Here is a 24,602-nt window from a genome sequence, read left to right as displayed (position 1 = left end):
TAGGACTGATCCTGATCTGTAAAGGCTGGGCACGGCACTAGGCGGGAATGGCACAGTTTCCACTGGGTGTGCTGCTTCTGGTTGATTATAGCACCTGCCTGTGTTAAGAAGGATCCTGAAGCTGTGCCCAGGCTCCACACAGCCACCGCAGGCGTGGGAACCAAGGCTGCCTCTGGGGAGACAGCCCTCCTGGGAGATAAGCAGCCTTTTAAAAATTCTGCTGGAACCCAGCCACATAAAGCTGAGGGCTGCGGTGTGCATTAACTTGGAGAGTTAACCCAAAGAGTTTGTTATTCAGACACCACCTACTCCTCCTTTCAAATATACCTCCTTAAAATGGGCCAGTGCATGAGGTACCCGGCCACAGAAACAGAAAGTAGAAGTGCGATTTGCAGGGGCTGGAGGAGGAGGGAACGGGTACAGAGTCTCAGCTCTGCAAAGATAAAAAGAGATGGAGGGCAGTGACAGCTGTACAAGACGTGAACTGTGCTTCACACTACTGAACTGTGCACTTAAAACAGCTTCAGCGGTGAAGCTTTATGTATACTTAACCACAATTAAAAAAAAAAGGGCTAGTGAGAGTCCACTGAGGAATCCTCTACAAATGAGCCCCAGGCATCACACTGATTTTTCACCAAAATCCAGAAGTCACAAATAAAATATTTAAAGCTACTTTAAGCATGACTTTTCTGATCTGACTTAAATGTATTTATGAGCAGGGGCTGACTAATAATCTGAGACTATTTCCTGAGATTCAGGAAATAGAAATTGTAAAAGGTGGGGGGAACACCAGAATTCAAATAGGGCTTCCCTGGTGGTGCAGTGGATTAAGACTCCATCTGCCAATGCAGGGGACATAGGTTTGATCACTGGTCTCGGAAGATCCCACTTGCTGTGGAGCAACTAAGCCTGTGCACCATAACTACTGAGCCTGCGCTCTAGAGCCCGGGAGCCGCAACTACTGAGCCCTCACACCTAGAGTGTGCGCTCCGCAACCACAACGGGGAGCCCACACACTGCAAAGAAAAGCAGTCCCCACCTGCTCCAGCTAGAGAACGCCTGAGCTAAGCAATGAAGAACCAGTGCAGACAAAATTAAATAATAAACAAAATTTTTAAAATGCAAATAGAAAATTAAAAAGACTGGAGGTCTACAAGGGTAGAGATGGATGTGTTAGTATCAGAACCTTGGAAAGGAGATAGAAGGAAGGTAAATGCGGAGGTTAAAAAATTAAAACTCGGGACTTCCCTAATGGTCCAATGGTTAAGAACCCACCTGGCAATGCAGGGGATGCAGGCTGGATCCCTGGTCTGGGAACCAAGATCCCACATGCCACAGAGCAATAAGCCCGTGCGCCACAACTCCTGAAGCCTGTGCATTCCAGAGGCCACGCACCACGACTAAAGGGTCTGTGGGCTGCAACTAAGACTCAACGCAAATAAACATTTTTTAAAATAAAACAAAAAAAGAACTATAAATATATTATATAACAGTATAGAAAAGTTAAAAAGTCACTTTAATCCCAGTGCCCTAACACAATCACTATGACATCATTCTACACAAAAACTTTTAAACTGGGCTTCCCCAATGGCTCAGTGGGTAAAGAATCTGCCTGCAATGCAGGAGATGCAAGAGACGTGGGTTTGATCCCTGGGTCAGGAATATCCCCTGGAAGAGGAAATGGCAACAACCCACTCCAGTATTTTTGCCTGAAAAATCCCACAGACAGAGGAGCCTGGCAGGCTGCCATTCAAAGGATCGCTAAGAGTTGGGTACGACTGATCATGAGCCATTTTGGAATGGCAATCTGGCTAAAAAGCAGCAGAAACTTCTGCTTTGGCCTTCTTAAACAAAAGCAGTTGGCCGAAAAGAAAGAGTAGTGAATCAGGATTTCAAATCTTGGTTAAGCTGTGTGACTCCAGTTAAGTCACTTGACCTCTCTGTTCCATCACTTCTAAGAACAGTAGTACGAACTGCAACCCGCCTCCCTCAGCAAGGGAAGCAACAGGGCTCTGTGCACTGCTGAAGCAGTATGTGAAAGGGCGTTAGCAGTAAGTAGTGCTGAAGGTTTTCTTGATGACTAATGATCAGTATGAAAACCTGATGATGACAGTGATGATGATGTAAGTATTTGGAAGCTCTGATGATACTTAACCAGGCTCACCAAGCCCAGCCACCCAGCCCTGACCTTGCAGACCCTTTCAGACCGGAACCTGTCCCAGTTCCCTCCATACACCAAACGCCTTACACCTCAGGATCTTGCCCCTTGCAGTTCCCAATCTGCCCTGGCCTGCCTCCTTGCCATCCTCCACCCCACTTTCCCTGAGGTGCCTTCCCCATCCTCTTTCTCAGCAACTATGTTTCCTTCAGGGATCTGATCTCAATTAGACAGAATCCTGTGTATGGGTACTTGCTCAGATGGAATCTCCAAGCTCCCTGAGGAAAGAGACCAAGTTTGTCTTGTTCCCTCTTCTTCCCCTGGCTCAGCACCTGGCATGAATGGCCGATTGTTTGGAAAGGGGCGTGGAGGTGGGGGCGGGGAGGAGCTGGCTGGGATGAACCCAAGTCCTCTTCCCCTGGATTGTTCCCACACAATGCTGCGCGTGCCCCCTTTGAGGAAACTGCTGTGGTACAGTAGCCCTGGCTGCCCTGCCGTCATAGGTACTGTCGGACAAGCCCAGTTCCTCCCACCCTGCAGGCTGACACCTCCTGACTGCTACCACTCCCTGTGCTGGGCTGACAACACCTCATGCAGCCTGGGAAGGCAAGAATGCTCCAGGAGAGCCTGGATCTTTTACTGTATTCATAACGCATAAGAGCAGACTCCTCATCACAGCCCGAGGAAGCAAACTGCCCAATGGAGTGATGACCGTGCCGAAATAAACCCTGGCTGAGTGCCTGGTGGACTCTGACGGCCCTGAGCAGGCTTCTCTAGCCTGACTCAGATCCCTAGGCCCCTGGACTTCCCTCTCCTACCCTAGGCACCCTCCCCTAAACATCTCCATCCACCTGGAGTTTGCCCAGCTTTTGAGGTCCTCTCTAAAGCCTGCCTTGATTGGCTTTATCTTCCCCATCAGAGCCCCACACTCAACAAACAGCCATCAGATGACCAACTCCTCTCCAGATACCAGGTGCATCTGAACTTTTTCAGGCATGGGACAGGGATGGTCTTTAAATATTCCAAATCTTCTCTGGATATCAATAAGAACAGGGCTAACATTTCTTAAGTGCTCCCACTGTGCCCAGCACCGAGCTGAGTGCTTTACACACATACATACACACACACTCACTCTCATCCTCACACTGTAACTCGTGTGATATCAGTATTATCGCCTCTATTTTGCAGATGAAGAAACTGAGGCCCAGAGAGGTTAAGCAACTTGCCAAAGCCTCACAGCTCCAGGCAGCAGTCTAGGATCTGGATCCCGGCAGTATGACTCCACATCTATGCTCTTAGCTAACGGGCTGCACGGCCCCCGGCATGTGGGCTTTGTAAGCGCCCGGTTCTGCCTCCCAGGGGAGCAGCACGGTCCAGGGGGGATCGTCAGTGCAGTCACTCGGCCACAATGTCCAGATCACCTGCTGTGTGCCCAGTGTGTGCCCCCGGAGCAGACTTGAACCAACATGGCTCTGTGCCTGGGGACCTTGGGATTGTGCAGAGGAGGGGAAGAGAGGTGGACAAAAAGTCCTATTTGTTGAAGCAACCAAACTGTTACCATATCTGCTTTGGCAAGGCTGAGAGTTTCCTTAGAAAAAGCACAGAGAAACAGGAACTTGAGACCCCAGGTAGTTAGGCAACAGTTCATCTCTGAAACACACGGGTGAACCCAAAGCGTGTTAGAACTTTCTCACTAGCTCCCGAGGGACCAAGATCGATTTGGCTGAACGGCACAGCTAGAAGGCTCTAGCTCCTGCCAAGAAACAAATGGGGAACCTGAGATCCAGGGGCTTGTTGGAGGCCACCTATCGACTCCTGGAGAAGCACGGCTCCTGCTTCCCACGCCCCATCCTCTCTAAGCCTCTGGGGCTGGAAGCACAATCAGGACAAAAGGCTTTCAGGCCATCTGGGTCCTTGAAACCGCCAGAGGGTAAGGTAAGTGCCCACAGGGACTGAAAGTTTAAAAGCTTTCTCAGTGGAGACGGGCGCTAGCTCTTACCTTCAGAGAGACTGGAACTGCTCTGTGCAAGCTGGACTCGGGAAGCCAGGGTTGATTTCCCAGGCCAACACGGGCCCAGCTCCAGCCCAGCCTTGCCCCGGAAGGACGGGAGTTTCAAAGGCAGTTGCTTCCCACCTGGGGCCACACCCGGGAGAGGCTGACTTTACCGGGGGGAACCTGTCGAACTGGCCGTCTCCCAGACAGCGTGGGCCCGGCCAGGAGGCCACCGCCTGTCTGCAGCCTGGCGCCTCTCCTGGCGGGGCCCTGCCCGGCCCCCACCCAGCCAGGCCCCCAGAACCAGGGTGGGAGCCAGTCGGAAAGAGGCCTGCTCCCCTGCCAGCGAGGCCTTGTGAGGCCCCCCAGGGCCCACTGTGGCCTGGGCTGGGTCTTGGGCGGCTGCTTCCTGCTTTATCTTTTTCTTTCACTTTGGGTTTTAACCCCAAAGCGAAACTAAAGACGGGGACAACGTGGGAGAGATAGTGAGAGTTAAGGGCTGAACACCTGACTTTTCACTTGGGAGGAGGGCCTCAACCTCAGCTTCAGTCTCCCCACTGATAAAACAGGAGGAGGAACTCGGCTAGTGATTTCAAGTGTTCTTTTAAACTAGAAAAAGGACAGAACTTCCCCTTCCTCATCCCCGCCACCACTGAGAACTGAAAAGGAGCTGCAGAAATGACCAGAGGATGACCTTTTGGGTCATCCTTGTGGGTCTTCCTATGGGCTTGTGGGAGGACGCAAAACTCTGGCTGCTGTGTGGAGACCCTCCCTCATCTTCCTGTCTTGTCTCTCTCCAACCTGTCAACTTTTTTATCCTGAGCAGCCCCTGGGACAGAGCAAAGTCAGGAAGACCCCAGAGATGAGCCCAACCCAGTCTTGGTACAAGAGGAAACACCAACAGCTGCCTGGAAACTCCTGACTCAAGGGTCAAGGCCATCTGCCAAGAATGACAGCAGCCCACCCAGGGTGGGTCCAAACTTCACTCTCTGCTGACCCCGGGGTGCCGGCCACGGTATGGCTAAGACCACTGCCATCTGTTTTTCAGAGTTTTCCCCCTGGTTGGTTTACCACATCTCCCCACTGGTGAGATGGAGCCTGGTGACATGAGAAAGGCAGGGAGGGGCCTCCCCATCTCTCAGATGAGGAAAACTGAGGCTCGGAAAGGCACAGAGACATAGTGGCCAAGCCAGAACTGGATTCAGGACCCAAGTAAATATTTGCTGGACCAATGAGCTCACTGGCCTAGCTGCTGCCAAGCAGGTGTGGCACACACCAGAGAAGCAGAGGAAGGAGGAGGAGGAGGAGGAGGAGGAGGAGGAGGAGGAGTGTGTGTGTGTGTGTGTGTGTGTGTGTGTGTGTGTGTGTGTGTAGGGGCAGTCATCTCTCCCTGGACACAAGTCACAAACAGGTCCCCAGGTACCTATAACAGCATCCCTCCCCCTATTCTGGCTCCACTTCTGATGTGTCCCCCAGCCCACCTCTTCCCTTCATCCGCCCCCCCCCCCATCTGAACCTTACTCCAGAGACATCTCACTGGCTGACCACTGCTGAGTGACACTGGTCGGCCTCCCCGTCTCTGGGCTGGATCAGCATCAGTTCAGTTCAGTTCAGTCGCTCAGTCATGTGAATACCTAACCACAGTGCTTTACAAAACATACAGATTTTCAGGATGCAAAAGAAGGTAATAGAATTTTAGGTGCACAGATTCTTGGAAACAGCAATTCTACTTGCAGGAATGGCTCCCACAGTGATGCCTGCCCACATACTTATGGCCAAGTGAGGAACGGTGTTCGTAACAGCAAGGCTGGGAACAACATAAAAGTCCCTGAGCAGAGGACCAGATAAACAACGGATGGCCCATCCGCCAACGAACTACACGGCCACGCGCAGGAATAACCTACCACAGAGACAGTCTTGCGTGAAGACGACAAGGAACAGAACAGCAAGGGCAGTAGGCAGTAAAACCGGATGTACTGATGGACACAGCTGCCCACGTATGCAGAATATTTCTGGAGGAAAACACCAAGCCTGTTTGACAGTGATTATCTAGGAGCTTGGGTGGGAGACAGACAACTGTCACTGGCCTTTTTTTCCCCTACAAGTTTGAAATGTTTAACCACCTACGTGGATTGCTTTCTCAAGAGAAGCATAACTTTTGCACATAAAAAAAGAACTCCAGCAAAATGTACCAAGGGAAGCTTTCTTCTAGGTGACAGACATTGCATTCCCTGGGGGCAAGGCCCAGACATCTGGATTCTGAAGCTTCCTCAGGGCTGCTGGTCGCCGTGCAGAACAGGTGGTCAGCCTCCGAGAGCAGACGGAGGCCGCCTGGACACCACAGGGCTCTGGCAGGGGAGAAAGTAGCAGGGAAGACTCAGGAAGAAAAAACTTGGCCTTAAGGCATAAGAAAGACTTGAAGAGGGCTTTGAATGCTCAACAGGTACAGTTGGGAAGGGGGAGTTCCTCCAGAAGGACTGGGGAAACTAAGTTGGGCTGGTAAGACAGAAAGGGGGAAAAGAATCTCTCTCCATATGGGATACTGGCAAGTCCCTTCCCCTCTGATATGTGGTTCCCACTCATGGGAAAGTGAGGAGGCTGGGAGAGTTCCTTCCAGACTGATATCCTACGATATGCCTTTATTTTGTCTCATTTAATATTAAAGGATGCAAGGAGGGTCCCCAGCTTAGCACATGGCCACAGGGCTCCACATCTGTGCAGACTGTAATCAAATATTTGAAGGTGGCAGAAAATTCAGGCCAGGATCTTAGGTACGGCCGCCCTTGGGCGACTTCCATCCCCCTGGGGAGAAGCAGATGGCCTTCTGTAGAGATGCCCTCCCTCACCTTCTTGTTAATAATTAAGTCATTACCGAAGACCTCCTTTGTCACTCTTGAGGTTCAGTTTGCGGAGACTTGCTGTCTTGGCTTGCTTTATCATGATGCTCCAGGTTGAAGGCTCACAGGCTACAACAATTTAGGTGTTAAACCTCATGCCCAAATTCTAGGGCTCTGCAGTGGAAAGAGCCCAGGGTGGGGGGAAAGAGCACTGGCGTGGATCCTTGCTAGACCCTGAAGGTTCGGTGGACTCTGGGAGGTCAGAAGCTAAGTCTCTAGATGGCTCTCCTGGTCACTGTATCCCCAGGCCCAGCTCATCACCTGGCACACAGCAGGCACTTAATAAATATTTGTTGAATAAGTGAACAACAGCTCAGTCAGTAAATCCCAGAGTGACCTTGGTCAAGTCACTTTCTGGAAAATGAGGATGACAAGAACAGTAGTGATCTCCTAGGGCTGGATAAGAATCTGAGATAAGGTGGATAAGTTCTCTGCAAATCAAAAACGGGCTACACAAACATTAAGGATTCAAAACTATGTGCTGAGAACAAAATAAAAAGAATGAATATACCTGAGAACGATCACATTTACCACAAAGCACCTGGCAAGTGGTAAAGCACTGACCAAATGAATGACTACAATTGAAAGGGACAGCATAGGGTGCTCTAGTTCACTCCTCCAATGTCTGCATAATTTCTCAGGCTTCTCAGGCTCAGTCTGTTCCAAAGGAGCACAAAAATCCCTCATCGAAACTCTTGCCCTGCTTTCTGGTATGAAAATTGTGGGAGCAGTTACAATTGTACCCTGTAAACCCCAAGGCTCAGAGACTACATGCCAACATATTCCCTGGTGGCTCAGTGGGAAAGAATTAGCCTGTAATATAGGAGCCGTGGGTTCGACCTCTGGGTTGGGAAGATCCCCTGGAGGAGGAAATGGCAAACAACTCCAGTGTTCTTGCCTAAAGAATCCCATGGGCAGAGGAGCCTGGTGGGCTGCAGCCCATGGGGTTGCACGAGTCAGATAAGACTAGTGACTTATCACTAGCACTGGCACAAGGGTGCCAGGGGTGTTTACTGCAGACAAGGGCGGAGTGGGCAGCGGAGCATGGAAGCTGTGCCAAGACCCCCGGCCAAGGCTCTGCTCAAGGGGGCACACCGAGGGCTGGCCACTGGTTTCCAAGCCACGCACTGTGACCAGCCACCGCTGCCTCCCCTTGTAGCCACTCGCCCTCGCCTTCCCTCTGCCCAGTGGGCATCCCTGGCTGCAGCCTGGGAGAGGAGAACTGGGTTTCATCACCCAGCTCTCCTGTGCTGAGATGACCTTGGACAAGTCCCTTCCTGCCTTTGTGGCTGGGCCAGGGAAAACTCTCTCTCAGGGGTGGGGGAGGAGGCCAGAGGAGAATTCCAGTGTGCCCAGTCATGGACGTGCCCACAGTTGGACCACACACAGGAGGCCCAGCTCTGGAGACTGCTCACAGCCTGGTGAGTAAAACGGCTGATGTGAAGGCCCTTCAGTTCTCCGATGCTTCCATCTTAAGGAATTCTGAGCTGGTTCTCAGCCCCAGTCTTCCAGGTCTTTAGAAACCAGGGGGCGTGTGGGCTGTAGGGGATATATTTGTGCATGCATGTGTGCTAAGTCACTTCAGTCATGTCCGACTCTTTGTGACCCCAAGGACTATAACCCACCAGGCTCCTCCGGCCATGGCATTCTCCACGCAAGAATACCGGAGTGAACTGTCCTAACCTCCTCCAGGGGATCTTCCCCACCTAGGGATCGAACCTAGGTCTCTCACATTTCCTACATTGGCAGGCGGGTTCTTTACCACTAGCGCTGCCTAGGAAGCCCAGGGGATGTATTAATTCAAGGGTCTCAATTCAAGGGTCAAGAAGGTTCAGATTCCCAGGACCCTAACAGTAGGAGGTTCCTTTCTAAGAAGGCGAGCTGAACTGGGAGAGCCAGTGTTTGCAGTCAGCCTTGGGTCTGAGCCACATGTTCCTTATCTGTAAAAGGGGGATGGTAAGTCTGCCTGCCTCGGGCTTAGAGGATTTCACGAGAGCACCCATGGAGGCCCTGGCACGGAGCCTGGCACAGAGCAGGTGGACGAGCAATGCGCTCAGACTGTTATTTCCTGCTCCAAATAGCAACACCCAGTATCTTTCCCACTGGCCCATCAGGCCCCTAGTTGGGCTCTCCTCAGGGAACACACATCCTCTGCACCCCAACTGGCCCTTCCCCCTCCCACGGGCTCCACCTGCACCCCGCCCTCTCCCTTCTCCAGGATGCTTGCAAAGCTCCTCCCGTCACCACTTTCATTCAGTCCCACTCACCCAGCCTGACTCATCTTGAAAAAAATCCTCCAGTTGTGCTGCTCTGGCTCTAAAACCTTCCATGGCTCTCCAAAGCCTCTGCTCTTCGGCTCAAGTTCAATGCAGCCTACAACCTTCTGGGCCCTCCCAGAGCGGCAGCTAAACTTGTCTAGTCACTGTTTCCAAAACATGTGCTCACCGTGTCCAGTCCCCGCACCTCTGCCTTTGGAGAAACCATCCCCAGGAACGCCAGCCCCAATGCCAGTCTCTGAATCCAGTCCCCCTCTCAAGGGCTCTTGTCTCCTCTGGCTCACGCTCACTTCTTCCTCCTCAGACAATGCCTTTCTTCAGCAGATGCTTAATTACAGACTGTCACACAGTCTCTCATAATTGTAGGCCTTGTCTCCCTTGTCAGAGCCTGAGTTCCCAGGGGCAGAGGCCCTGTCTGTCTGGTCTTTCCCATCCTCTCAGAGCCTGGCCCAGGGCTGGGAGGGCAAACCGCTGTCAGAGAGTGTTTTCCAAGCCCAATTCAGCTAAGCCGGGTCCAGCTTCAACCACTTGGGATCACTTTTCTGGCTCTTGTCCTCTACACTGGCCAAACGGAGCCTCCGTGCACCAGCTCTCCCCAGGCAATCCAGGCCAGGGACAGAGAAATGTGGGAGACCTGGGCAGGGAGGCAGGGCGGTGGCTCTTGCCTGGCCCTGACATGGTCTTCTAGAGTGCTAGGCACCCCCTGTCCCTTCCCCTCCCTGGGCCTGCTTCTTATAGTGAAACAAACAACAATAATCTTTTAACTCCAGAATATAGATTTTTGTTTTCCCTGGTTCCCAGGAGTGGGAGGGTGATAAACCAGCTGATTCCAACACAGGCTGAGGGACGGGAGGCAGCTGTGCCTCCCCTCCCACAGGACTAGGAAACCTGAGAACCTGAGAGGCACGCACAGCACACACCTGGACAACCTCATTCAATCCCTGTTGCTGACTGCACTGCACTCCTGCCCAGCTGTTCAATTTCACAGCCCCTACCCTGGCCAGGGCTGACGGCGTCTACTGCAGGGACTGAGCAGGGGAAGTTGGTAACCTCTTTCTGGAAACAACCAATCCTGCCTGAAACAAACAGCATGATGAGGGACCAGTCTCCCCACCTGTCAGTTCGGGATCATATTGGGACCCGTATCACAGGACTGTTGCAATAATGCAGTGCGATAATGCCAGAAACCGCCTAGCACAGTCCCCAACACCCAGTGTGGCAGACACGCTCCCATGTCTTGCAGGACCTTTCTGATACCAGTTCACGTTCTCAGAGCAACATGGGAGAAATGCATTTCCATCCCTTTCTGACCCAGAAGAAAAGTGAGGTGCAGAAAGTCGATCAGTCCAAGGTCACACAGCAGGGACAAGCCAAACTGTGATCCCAGGCCAGGAATCGCTCAGTTCAGTTTTTCCCCGAGTGCAATCCACAAGCCCTCAGCATCAGCCTCCTCCAGGGGGCTGGTTTAAAAAGCTCATTCCTGCCCCCAGACCTGTCAACTGAGACCCTTTGGGGATAGGCTCAGAAGCCTGAACTGTGTCAAGATGTGGAGCCTAAATTTTATGAGGAAACGGAGGCAGAAAGAGGTGATCTTCAAGGTCACACTTTCATCGAGTGCAGACTAAATTCACAATCTGACTCCAGCCAGAGGCAGCAATCACAGACTTCTTGGAAGAGGAGGCATGTGACTATGTGGCCTCCAAGGGAAGCGAGGCACCATGGGGGAGGGCAGAGCACACATAAGGGCTAGAAGCAGGAGAGGCCAGGCAACAACTCAGTGTGGCTTGTGCTTCCAGACCCCCTAGGTGTGAAGAAATACATATGGAGCCTCCCTGCAGCCTGCCCTCCCTGGAGAGCCCAGAGAGCGCCACCTGAGCTTCTGGGAGGAATGCCTGTTGTATGCAGGGTCTATGACCAGCAGGTCTACGGTGGTGGCCCTCTGGACATGTCTGGCTGCAGCTCAGGGTAAGAAAGTGGAGGAAGGTGGTGACTCAGTCCCCACCCAAACTCAAGCTAGTCTCTTTAAATCTGAGATGAGCTCAGAGGCTGGGGAAATGTCAAGCAAACCCTCCTGGCAGAACAGATGCCAGATGGAGAGAAGGTGGCCCGAGGGGTAGGCTACCAGGCAGCAGTAAATGTGGAGCAACATTGTGGTTACAAGGAAAGAAAAGTCAAGAGGCCTGGGCACAGGGCCCTCCCTGGGCCCCCTATGCTTCATTCACCTGTGAAACAGGGAGAACTCCACTGGCTTCTGACTTCCTCCCAGGACTGTTGTGGGGAACAATGAGCAAGGAAAGAGCCTGGTAGATTATACAAGGTCTCACACAGCGAGGGAGAGATTAGAGGATTACTGCTATTATACATCAGAACAGCCAGAAGGTGCTTTCCTTGTTACCTGAACCCCAGCCACAGGGGGGTAGTGGGAGAGGCTGGGCCTCTTTCTTGTTCCCATAAAGGAAAAAGGGATCCAGATATTACTTGGAGGTGAAGGCTCCCATTTATTAAATGCCTACTGTGTATTGCACACGTGCGCAGTTGCTAAATCGTGAAGGACTCATTGTGACCCCATAGACTGCAGCCCACCAGGCTCCTCTGTCCATGGGATTTTCCAGGCAATAAGACTGGAGTGGGTTCCCTTTCCTTCTCCAGGGGGATCTTCCTGATCCAGGAATTGAACCCATATCTCCTGCACTGGCAGGTGGGTTCTTTACCCCTGGGCTACCTGAGAAGTCACCTACTGTGTACTAGGTATTTTTAAATATAGAAGCTCACTCCTCACCATGACCCTGCAGCGTAAATATGATTATCTTGAGTCCAGATGAAGAAGCCAAAGTTGAAAGAGAGTAACTAGACCAAGATTACACCCGCAGTGAGTGGAGAACAATTAAAACCAGGCATTTTCGACTCAAAATCCCATACTCTTTCTTTTGTTTGGAACAGTTCCTATAAGAGGCAGTACGTGTCGGGTATAGGGGCCCAGCTCAAGCACTGCCTCCTTCTGGAAGTGTCTCTGTTCTCTTTGCCCGAACAAGGTCTCTCTCTGATGAAAGCCCACAGTGTATCATCAGCACACACCTGGCAGCGCTCAACACATTCTGTTATTTTGTGATCACACACACTTTTACAGGTAAGACGAGATGTAGGTACAAATAGGTGGCCCTTCAGTTACCTCAATATCCTCAAATGTCATTCATAATTAAAAAAAAAACAAACCACAGGTGTTTAAAAAAAAAAAATCCTCAAATGTCAGAGCTGAAAGTACTTCCAAGACCATAACACCCAACTTCCTCATTTTTTTGAAGGAAAAATACAGATAGAGGAAGACACCTGTCTGAAGTCACACAGCATCTTAGCATCAGAGCCGAGAATAGAACCTTGGCAGTCTGCTGCCCAGAATTTCTTTAGGGATCCCATGATTTCAGAATCAGTCTGAGGACAAGGAAGATCATTCCCATGTTGCAGATATGGAAGCTGAAGCCCAGGGAAAAGCAGCCTCCCTGAGACGGTGTGATGTGGGGACCACACCCTGATCCTCCCACTTCTAGACCAGAAACCAAGCCCTTTCTCCTCCTCACTGCAAGAAATCTGTGTAACATGTCAAGCTCGGGGCCCACAATAAAAGGTCAATGGATGCTGGAAATTGTCATTATACACCAGTAAGCAGGTGACACCCGCCTGACTGTGACCGGTCTGGCAGTGGTACAGAAGAGGATGCAGGAGTCCTGGCTGAACCCTCTGTGCTCTCTGGACCTTGTCTGTAAGACAAGGGAGCTATCATAGCTGAGCTGATCTCCTGCTCCAAAGTTCTGGGACGTCTGAGGCTCCCTGACAGCGGACCCCAGCTGTCTGCAGAGCATCTCTCAGCCAGGGCCTTTGTTTCCCTGCTCTACTGGAAGCCGGCAAAGCAGGTGGGGCTCACAACCACAAACTGACTGACTTTATTCCCAAGTGCCACTGGACAAGCAGGACCACCCTTAAACAACAATGGGATGGAACACAGAAAATCCGACAGCCTCCCAACACAGACATCCCACTGGGCACACCACCTACCTTTACAAACTGAAAAACAACAACTGGGAATCGGGGCATAAACGGGGACAGCTGGTTCCCTGCCCTATTGGCAGGGCAGGTGTATTTCTGAATAATAGGTGGCAATGGACTTTGGGGTGAAGAACTCTGGACCAGGGCGTCCCAGGCCCAGATCCCGGTCCCAACTCTGCCATGAATTAGCCTGTGTGCCCATGAACTAGCTGCTTCCCCTCTGTGGGGCTCAGGTTAGAGCTAGGCTGGCAGTTCCCACAGTGTCTTTACAGATATTTCATTTGATCTTCATGACAACCCAGTCTCGGCAAGACCAAGGCAGCATAAACCCTGGTTCACCTGCCCAGTCTGGTGGCTTACAAGTTCTGGCCCCAAACCTCACAGCCCGGCTGCCTAGGAGGCCGCAACCCCCCCCTGCAAAATTTGATTACTCAAGTTGGCAAGAACGCAGCCCCCACCCCCAGTCGGGTCTAAATAAACGCCCAAGTGATATCACATCCTGCTGGCTCCAAAATAGCCCAGGCCTTCCCACAAGCGATCGCAAAATGCCAGGCCATGCAGGGCCGAGCGGGCAGGGATGCCCAGCCCGTGGCACGGTCCACACACACACACACAAGCAACTAAAGCAGAAGCCTCAGAGCAGGAAGGGCCCCCACTCCCACCTCTGCCAGACAGCCCGGCCCCTCCCCCCTTGCCCTCTTGGTGGGGAGTCCTCAGCGCCAGCCCTCGCCCCAGCGCCAACCCCATGGAGCCTCGGCCGCGGCCAGCCTGCGGGCGGACTCCGGCCCGACCCGGACACCCCACCACTCACATTGCTTCAAGAGCTCCAGACACAAAGCCATGAGGGCCGGATGGGGGTCAGAGACCCAGAGACCGGCAAAGACAGAAAAGGGGAGAGGGAGAGACACAGGAGCGGAGAGAAGGGGAGACAGGGAGACGGGGCAGAGAAAGCGCGGTGTGGGGTGGGGTGGGTGGGGGGCAAGAGACCCCGGCAGAGGAGAAGCCTCAAAAAGGGGTCTGCAGCGCAAGAGACATCGAGCGGTGACACCAGCAAGACAGATGTGAGGACAGGGAGAGGCAGGGAAAGCAAAGCAGGGGACCCCGACCCAGGGGGCTGGGGGGCGCGGAGTCCTGACAGAGAACAACGACTGGGGCACAAACCAAGGAAAGGCAGGGAGGGGGTACGGAAGTCAGGGACCTGGGGAGCTTCGGGGTTCCCAAGGAGAGACCCCAAGGGATCAGAGGTCCCAGCGTACAGGGGGGACACCAAAAGAGGCAAAAACCTGCAGAAAGGAGGGCTAAGAGGAGGCAAGACCCCCGGGGTGTGGGGGACAGATGGAAGGGAGGATCCCCAAGGGATGTGCGGGGAGTATGGAAGGTGTTCTGAAAGAAAGCCCCCTCCCCACAAGATGAGAGGGCGCTCAGAGAGGGAGTCCCGAAGAACAGGGGCGCTCCGAGAGGGAGACTCTGAGGGATGAGAAGAGCGCTTTGAGGGGCACCCGAGATCGGGGAGCGAGGGAGGGGCTGGGAGGCAGCGCGAGGGCAGAGACAAAGAGACAGCGAGCCAGGGAGAGACAAAGCGGGCGGAGCGGGGAGATGGGCCCCAGGGTCGGTGGCTGGACAGAAGGACGGAAGCGCGAGCGGGCGGGAGGACGGACGGACGGACAGACTGGGAGGAGGGCGGGGGCAGGGCCGGGCGGGGGCGGCGCCCGTCTCCTCGCGGGGCCGCGGCTGCTCTGAGCGGCGCTGGGCGGGCCCCAGGCGTCCGGGCTGAGGCGGCGGCGGCGGCGACGACGTGGACCGGACAGACCGACGAAGTGACGGACGGGCTGGCGGCAGCTGCGGCCAGCGGCGGGCACTCACCCTCCTCCCTCACGCGGCCCGGCCCGAGGCTCCGGTTTTGTACGCCCGAGGGGCGGGGCCTCTGGGTTAAAGCCCCGCGCCGGCCCCGCCCCGCCCCGCCCCCCGCGTCAGACGCGCGCGCGCGTCGCTCGGGACTCCCGGGGCGGGCGGGGGCGCGCGCGGCCCTTTCGGCACGTGGCCCGTCGCGCGCGCCCGGCAGGGCGGGTGCGCAAGCGCGCGGGGCGCTCAGTCCAGCCCACGCCCAGGCCGCCCGACCCCGCGAGGGAGCGCGCGCCCACGTCAGCACGCGCGTGCCTAAGCACCCGGGACTCCGCCCCTCCAGCCGACCCCACCAAACCGGTTCCAGCTGGAACGAGACGCATGCTCCCTGACGAGCGAGGGGCCCGGGGAGTCTGTACCAGTTTATCGTGGCTACACCTGGATATTCCCCAGGGGAAGCAGAGGCTCCGCACAAGCGGGTCGTCTCACCTGTGTGTGGTCAAATTAGCCTCCCAATACTATGGACTCTAAGTCCTAAGGGTTTCTAGTGTCCCCACCGCTCCCTCCTGGTTTTGCTGTGCTCATCTGGGGTCTTGCAGGTTGGGTTCTGATCCCTGCTCAGCCTCAGTAGGGCTCTGTGACCTTGGACAAGATGTTCATTCAACTTCCTGAACCTTAGTTTCCTCTTTAGTAAAATAAAACCATTACATCCACGATACCTTGGAGGGCCAAGTGCAGTAGGAGCTGTGTAAATTCCTAAGTCACTCCCTTCACAACTCATGGAGCTTCCCCACTTCATGGAGTCCCCGCCTCGCCCCTGTGAGTCCCCCTACTCACAGTCCGGGTCCTTGCTCCGGGCTTCATCCCTCTAGGCTGCACCTACAGTAGGTGTACCATCTGCATATCCAGTTTCTGCTCCCCAACCTGCCTTGCTAAGTGACCTAGACAAGCCCCTGCCCTTCTCTGCACCTCTGTTTTCCAAATGTAAAATGGAGAAAAATTTACTGAAGATGATACAGTCTTTCCAATACCACTGTTGTGATTTTTGCATAAAGTTATAATGATAACAGCGGGCTGCCCTGGTGGCTTGGTGCTAAAGAATCTGCCTGCAATGCAGGAGATGCGGGTTGGATCCCTGGGTTGGGAAGATCCCCTGGAGAAAGAAATGGCAACCCGCTCCAGGATTCTTGTCTGGGAAATCCCATGGACAGAGCAACCTGGCGGGCTACTGCCATAGGGGCACAAAAGAGTCAGACATGACTGAGTGACTAAACAGCAACAACAAAAATATTAAAAGCAACCGTTTGCTTTTAATATTGATGCCAGGCACTGCCATTTTGATGCCAGGCACTGCCCTAGGCACTTTGAAAAATACTAGCTTACTCTGCCCTTCTCACAGTCACTAGGCTACACCTATATCATTCACTTATTCTTTAGATTGATTATGTAGGAAAATTCAGGAAGCCCCAAAGCACAGCCTGCCTGTCTTGCTGTGTCCCAACCACACCCAGCCCTGTTTGGCCTCCATCAGCTACTGAGTCCTCCTGCCTCCGGGCATTTGTACCACTCTTCTCCCAGCCTGGAGTACCCACCACTACTTCCTCCCTCACTTCCTTCAAGAGTTTGCTCAAACATGTTTCTCAATGAGGTCTACCCTGGTACCCTATTTATGCTGCAATATCCCTCCCCTCCCAGTACTCCTTGCCCTACACTGCTTTCCAATAAACCATGTACTTAGGGGACATCCCTGGTAGTCCAGGGGTTAAGAATCTGCCTTCCAACGCAGGAGATATGGGTTCAATCCCTGGTTGGGCGCTAAAATCCTACATACCAGGGCAACTAAGCCCACGATGTGCCCTGCACCACAACCACAAAAAGACCATGCCACATGAAGATTGCAACCTGACACAGCCAAAAGAAAGAAATATTTTTTTAAAACCCCGTATACTTATTTGCGTTATTTATACTGACTGCTTTGTCTGTCCTCCAACCCGCCCATCTGCACCCAACAAGAGCATACTCTCTATGAAGGCCAGGGTTTCCATTTTGTTCACTGAAGTGTTCCTGGTCCTACACCACCACTTGGCTCATGGTAGGGGATCAGTAAACATCTAGTCAATGAAAGGGATGCCCCATGGCAAGGCTCCTGTCCTTCACCACCACTCTAGGGCCTCCACGGTTCAATGTAAGCACCTTAGTCTCTCCTCCTTTGGCCTGACCTCTCTACCCTTGAGGGAGTAAGGGATATTTTTGTCTCATTCAGAAACCTGGGGTTCCCAGCCTGCCCACCAGCCCAATCACTGTTTCCCTGAGAAGGTTCTATGGGTCTGCCTAAAAATGGGACTTAGGAGAGTGGCTCAGTTAACCAGGGACTTCCTGGTCCAAGGCTGGGAGGAAGGAAGGCCCAAGGAGGTCCAAGGAGGGAGGAAGGCCCCATTCTGCCCAGTGCCCTCTGTGGAGAGGGCCCTCGTTCAGGAGGCAGGAATTCTGGCTCCTCATCACTCATTCTAGGAAGGTCTCCTGGACACTTGCATTATTCTCTGACTCTATGTTCCCTGCCCAAGCTCCCTGGGCCTTGCCTGGGCCACTGCACAGCCTCCAATCCATCCTGCCCATGTTGCCAGATGATTCTTCTTGAAACTCCTGTGACCACACTGCAGCTCTTTACCAGAACCCTGGATGACACCCCTCAACACCCACAGAATAGTGCAGAACTCAAGTCAGGCTGACCCGGGATGGGGGAAGAGCTCCTTGACCTACTAACTGGGTCACCCTGACTTGACACTCACCTCTTCTAGGCTACAGTTTCTTTGTAAAATATCCGTCAATATGTATGTGTGCACACACGTGTGTGTGTGTGCGCATGATTAACTGGGCTAAATCAGGAATGTCAGATAAGTGCAACTGTCCTGGCCAAAGCAGACATCACTAATCAATGGTGCCACACTTCTCTGCTTAACTCACTCTCAGTCCTGAGCTCCAGGGATCAGGAATGACACGTGAGTTGAAGCCTATTTGCATCGCTGGACATGATGGTCTTTGAGGTTCCTCTCTGCCCTGACACTCTGGAGACTGGAGTGTCCAACCTGACAGGAGCCTGTAGCATGATAATCAGAGACTGTGGAGGGTCAGGCCTGGGAGAGGGCTTGGGGGACGAGGCTGCCTGGAAGGTTGGCTGCTTACTGGAATTTTGTCAGCCTCCCTTCCTGTGTCTGTGCAGAAGAGAATGAATCAGAGAAGAAACTGGGGGAGTTCCGGGGGAGGGGAGAGGGAACAAAGAAAGGAGGACAGAGCATTCTGTGACTCAGATAGGAGGTGTTTGGTGGTCTCCAAATCCAAGCCTCACAACATAGACGGAGAATCTGGGGCACAGGAAGGGGTCAGGACCCACCCAGAGTGACTTAGCAGAGCAGAAACTAGATCCAAAAGGATCCAGGATGTTTCCCAGGCCAGCAACCTATCCCAGCTCACCCTAGAGCCTCAAGCACCACCAGAGAGTGACCCCAGGTGTGTGGACCTCTGTGCATGTACACACGTGTACCCATGTGCCCGTGCAGAGAATGCAGCTGGCACAGGGCAGGGGCAGGTGGCGGGTATCACCCTGCAGCCCACCACCATTGCGGCTCCTGAGTGATGTCACAGCCTCTCTTGTGATTCAGAGGGAGTGCAAGAGAGACAGGCTGGGGAGGGAGAAAGGCCAGAAATGGAGAGGAAAACAGGAGAGAGGGTGGTGGGGAGAAATAGGGCTGAGGGAGACAGACAGAAGGCTAAGATGATGGCGGGGAGGGGAAGCTGGGAGAAAGGGATGGAGGGAGGGTGGGGGGGAGGAGAGGAAAGGAGGTGGGCAGAGTCAGAGATGGGAGGAGTGGGAGGGAGGGCGTTCTCTGTTCTTTTCTTTCTCAGAAGTGCAGAAAGAGGACGGAGGATGGGGCAGACTGAGGGGTACCCAGGGGCCTTCCCGGCAGGTCCTGTGGCTGGGGAGGGGCATGTGTAGGTACCTAAACGTGTATCTGCTGCTTCCCCCACCATCCCAGTAGGGCTGACCCCTGCCTCCCAGTCACCTGCCAGAGCTATTTCCGGAATGTGGAATCTGGGTCAGAAAGGGGGAGGGAAAGAGGGGGTGTCTGTGGAGGCAGCGCTGGCAGCTGGGAAGCTGGCCAGTTCCCAGCGGGTGGGTGGGCAGCTCCATGCCTTGCCCATGGCCACTGGGGAGGGGCCCGCCACTGCCAGGCTCTCACTGTCTCAATAATTGCCCCCCACATCTCCCACTCGACGGCTGATGGCCCGAGAGCATATGTGCTCACGTGACAGTGACAAAGAGCTTTCATGCCCCTTAGCAACTTGGGGGCTCAGAAGAGCCCTCGGTGGGCTCACTTCTTGGAGACATATGCTGAGGACAGGGGGCAGCCTTCTGAGCAGGAGACCCCTGCAGGGACACAGTGGCTGCAGGAGGGGGTGCCTATGCATATTAGGGTGTGTCTGTAATGAGGGAGGTGGTGGCCATGTATGGTGGTACAGGTTGTACACAGATTAAGGATGCCACATGTAGGAGAGGGTGCTATTCACAAAATAGACATAATTGAATTATACATTTATTATGACATGTTTGTGGCAGATGGCAGTACAGAATCTAAGCCTAATAAGAATTGTGTGACATGATAATTTTGCAACAGATGACAGTTAAGTGTCTTTCCTAACCCAGCACTAAGGTATCTAAGGGACCAAATGCAGCTCTGGGCAGAGGTCTGAAAATCTGGTGACTTTGCTTTTCCTGCAAGACAGGTGAGTTTACCTGCTGAGCATGAGGGAGTCAGAGGGTGGCGTAGAGAGAAGCAAGAATGTAGTGGTCACTATGGAGACTTGGATGGAGGGCTGAGTGGGGAAACAGAGCGGCGGGGAGGGGGGAGATGTTTTTGGTGGCTCCAATCTGGTAGGGGCACAATTTCCTCAATGGTGTGGAGGTGGCATGAGCCTTGAAGAAGACACACACACATATGTGAGAGCATGTGCAACTGTATGTAGAGATTAGGTGTATGTGTGTGCATACATGTGAGAACACCAATGTGTATATGCTTTTATATGTTTTCATAGAGGTCTAAGGGTATAGAATCTTATATATGTCCACAAATAGGTATATATGTGCACACATGTCTGGGCAGGTATCAGATGTTGCTACCAACACTTTCTTTTTTTAATTTAAAAGTAATTAATTAATTTGGCTGTGCCAGATATTAGTTGCAGAACGCCGGATCTTTAGTTTTGGCAGGCGGGATCTAGTTCCCTGACCAGGGATTGAACCCAGGCCCTCTGCATAGGGAGCACAGAGTCTTAGCCACTGGGCCACCAGGGAAGTCCTCCCATACTTTCCTGAGTATCTTGGTTTGGGCTTAAGTCCTGAAATTGAGAATAATTGAAGTCCTCCCCCCTTCCCCCAGCCATCCCCTACATTTAAAGCCAGAAATGCTGGATCATTCATATGGGAGGTGCTGAACGAGCTGTGACTGAATTTTTGGCCACAGTCCTCAACCCTTCCCTGTGTTCATGCCCTTTGCTACGTAACTGCAGTTTCTCCCACAAAAGGTCGAGTGTATTTCCCTGGACCTTGGCTCTGGGCTCACGTGACTTGCTTTGACCAACCAGATGTTCACAGGAGACTTGAAATGTGCTTGTACAGTGGGCTTAGCCCTCTTATACTTCTGCCACCTCAGTGGAAAGCACATGGCATGGCTTGGGCACTGATTCCAGGAATGCACTTTCGTCCCAGGAGGAGAAGGATATAGGACATGCAGAGCAAAACTAGGTGACTGGAAAGCTCATGAATGAGAACAAATGCGTATTATTGGGTGCTGCTGAAATTAGATGTGCTTGCTTGTTCCATGGCATTATTGTGATAATAGTTGATAGATACAGAAATTGGTACCAAGAGTGGGGTGTATGAGCAATAAAAATAAAAATATGTAGCACTGTCTCCGGGACCAAGTGGTGCGCAGTGAGTTGTTACTGGAGGCTTGAAAAAAGGTGACCTTGCACTATGGAGAGACAAAATGCTTGGCAAAACTGTCCATCTATAGTAATTTGAAGAGAACCAATGGATTTGGGCAAGATGGTTTCCAGGTAAATGTTGAAAGCAAGAGCTGGTGCCTCTGGGCTGGATTTGATAAGGACTTACAAGAAAGAGTGGAATTCATAAAAGATATAGGGAGTGTTGAGTGTTTGGAGGGAATACAGAGAGCCCAGAACTTGGCTGAGTTGGAAAATAAATCAATCAACACTTCTCCAGCCAGTAAATCAGTCTCAAATTAATATGCAGCCTGGGGACAAAGATCAAACCAAGGTCATGGCCAGTTAAGATATAACATGTGGGCCAGATCCAATCAAGAACATGGTTACAACATCTTTTATTAATACTTGAAAATAATAAGGTACCATTTAGTAGATGTTCTCAGCTGCTCAAAAGGGCTTCCAGAAAGTTTTAGAGCATGGCCCCATAGAAGCCTGATGTACCCAAAGTAGTCATAATTGAGTAGAGAGAGACTGTCATAACTTAAAAATTAATGGTGTAGTTTTTGCAACATGGAAGTTAAGTGGAATACAATACACAGAAAACCCATAAAGTGTTTGAGGGAGGTGTGTGGCCAAAACAATGATCGCTTAGGCTAAAGAGACTGAGACCATTCAAGGTGTAAAAAGACATCTGGGTGCCTAACTTCCTTCAGGCAGGAAGCAGGCAACAACAGTTCATCAACTGCCCAAAGGCCTATATTCTCCAGTGCTTCCTTTAGACAAGGCCAAAAAAGGCTAATGGAAAAGGAAGGGCTTCCAGAGAGCTCTAGAAAAACATGGCTTAGGGAATCAACCCCAGGGAGCAAGACCTTGGGCCTCATCAAGAGATATTCCTTCTCCCAGAGTATTTGCCAAGAGGGACTTCACAATGGCCATGGATCAGTAAGTCTCTGAACCCCTTCCCCTCCTTCTGAACAAGAATGTGACCTGCAAGTCATCCTGTCCCTATTTAACCAATGCATGCTGTGTGTGTGTGTGTGTGTGTGTGTGTGTGTGTGTGTGTGTGTGTGTGTGTGTGTAGAGCAGGTGTTTGGGAGGTGGGAGGTAGATACTTTTTTTTTCTTTTTTAGGTTTTAGGTTCCTCAATCAAGAGGAGCCAAATCCAGATTTGACACAGATCATGAGATCTTTTTTCTTCCTTAAAAATATATTTATTTATTACTGAAGAATAGTTGATTTTCAGTGTTAATTTCAGGTGTACCATGACATCCTGATGTTATGGTTGAATGAGACTTTTCAGGATCTTTGGGATAAGGGTATTTTCTGTAAGAGGGACAGGAATAAATGTGGCCAAGAAAGTGGACCACAGTAGATTGAATTACTGACCCTGATTCTTCACCCCTTCCTCAATCCTCACACTTTACCATATAAATCAGTTTCTTACACAAAGGTGGGAGGGTATTTCTCCAGCCCTTGTCCTTGAGCTTAGTCATATGACCCCCTTCAACCAATAAGATTTTTGTAGATATTATGTAAGCAGGGACCTTGAAATGTGCCTGTGTAGTTAGGCTTGCTGTCCTCCGCTTCTGCCAGCACCACAAGAAGAACATGGCCTGCGAAAGCCACTGATCCCAGGAGGACACTTTGGTCCCGGGAAAAGGGTGAGAAACATGTGGAGCACATTCCAGCTGACCACAAAGGTACAAAAGAAATAAACGTTACTTTTTTTTATACCTCATTTGTTGTTGTTATGCAGCAATGTTGTATCAATAGTTGACCAATACAGGGTTCCAAACAGTTCTGAGTCATGTAGCCCATCACCCAACCTCAGCCCATTCATGAGTGAATGAGGTAGGGGGAGATTGGTGATGAGGGTTTATTTGAACAAAATCATTGGAGGTGCTGTTTGATTCCCCATGCTCACCTTCTGCTTAGAGAACTTCCCTTATAGGACTTCCCTGGTGGTCCAGTGGGTAAGACTCTGTGCTTCCACTGCAGGGGGCATGGGTTCGATCCCTGGTTGGAGAACTAAGATCCTGCAAGCCACACAGCGTGCCCCCACATCCACCCCCGCCAAAAAAAAAAAAAGAGAGAGAACTTCCCTTGGGCCTGGTGATGTGGAGAATCTGATCCTTCCACCCAAGGCTCTTAGAGAACTGGAATGGAGTGCCTGGGAGAGTCGGGCAGAGAGATTCCCTGGATTTTGGAGGCCAAACAATGTGAACCCCAATGCCTGCTTGAGACTCCTAAAATGGAGAGGCTGGCAGGGTTAGCTAGAAGGAAGGGTGTAGCAGACCACCCTGTACTTTCAGAGTTTTGCAAGGCACAGGCCCCATTGTCATATAGGTTAAGTCGAGCTGAGGAGACAGAAGGGCTGGAGTTGTCTTCAGAGTAATCTGTCCAAGAAGCCTGCCTGGCAGGGGCAGGTCCCCTGGCAAAAAGAGGCTGAGTGGGAAGGAGAGGGACCACTGCATGGAGAAGCTGAGGGGGAATAAGCAGCAGTGGCCTGGAGGGGGTCTGCCCAGGCCAGGAGAGAAGGCATCATGAGGGCCTTGTCGGAGAAGACACTTGCAAGTGGCATCTGTCCCATAGAAAAGTCCTGATGCTAGACAACCCCTGCACTAGCGACTTTCCCCTCCCACTGGAGGAACCAGCAATGGCCACTGGTGAACAAGGAACCCAGGAGACACTGACCACCATGCCCAGCTCCCCACTGTGGGCTTTCCAGCCCAGTCAAGCCCTAGCTACCAGGTGCATGAGGTCTGAAGTGGATGAGCCTGGCGTTTTGAAATGAGGCCAGACTCTCAATATCTGAAAACGAGACTGTTCCTTAAGGTCTAAAAGGGATAGGAAAAGCTCAGGAACCTGCCCAGATATCACCCATGATTTGAAAGGCAATAGTGAAACACAGTGGTTTCTTGCTCTGTCCCCAGCCAAGTTCATTCCAGTCAATAAGCTGGTTTCTTGTGTATAGAATTCCTTGAGATTCAGGCTCATTTGATCATATCAAACACCAACTGAGTGCTTGAAGCAAGTGTCTTCTCCGACAATAATCCAACCCCAAATGCCTTTGATTGTCAGGAGGCTCCGAGTCAAGACTGAGAACCAGTAATAACTACACTTGTCAGCTTCTACCACGTGCAAGGCCCCACCCACCTAAGCCTCCCCAGGCACAGACTTACTTCATCTGCTGGAGAGCTCTCTGGGGTCTGGTTTATGCTTCAATTTATAGATGGGGAAACTGAAGCTCATGGAGGAAAAGTTGCTGGCTAGAGTGAGATCAAAGTTCTGTCTACTAAGCTAGAAACTGTACTATGATTTTTCTTGGTCTTGATATCATGGCTTGCTCTGGGAGAGAGGGTCCCCCTTTTCTCTGATCATCCCTGGGTTAT

At 52.0% G+C, this 24,602-nt stretch overlaps 1 protein-coding gene across 7 annotated transcripts in view; it reads right to left on the bottom strand.

The window, feature by feature from the left end:
- Positions 1 to 24,602, bottom strand: part of DLGAP4 (DLG associated protein 4) — a 90,359-nt gene that overhangs the window by 52,138 nt on the left and 13,619 nt on the right. The window contains exon 1 of one of the 7 annotated variants that reach the window (XM_055544947.1): positions 14,177 to 15,026. The exons of the other annotated variants lie outside the window; for them this stretch is intronic. Within the exon in view, the coding sequence (XP_055400922.1) occupies positions 14,177 to 14,207 (31 nt within the window). The 5' untranslated portion in view covers positions 14,208 to 15,026. Of the gene's footprint in view, positions 1 to 14,176; positions 15,027 to 24,602 lie in introns of those variants that run through there. 7 annotated transcript variants of the gene reach the window in all.

This window comes from Bubalus kerabau, chromosome 13 (assembly GCF_029407905.1).
Source record: "Bubalus kerabau isolate K-KA32 ecotype Philippines breed swamp buffalo chromosome 13, PCC_UOA_SB_1v2, whole genome shotgun sequence".
NCBI classification, from domain to species: domain Eukaryota; kingdom Metazoa; phylum Chordata; class Mammalia; order Artiodactyla; family Bovidae; genus Bubalus; species Bubalus kerabau.
This window is presented reverse-complemented; position numbering and strand designations above follow the sequence as displayed.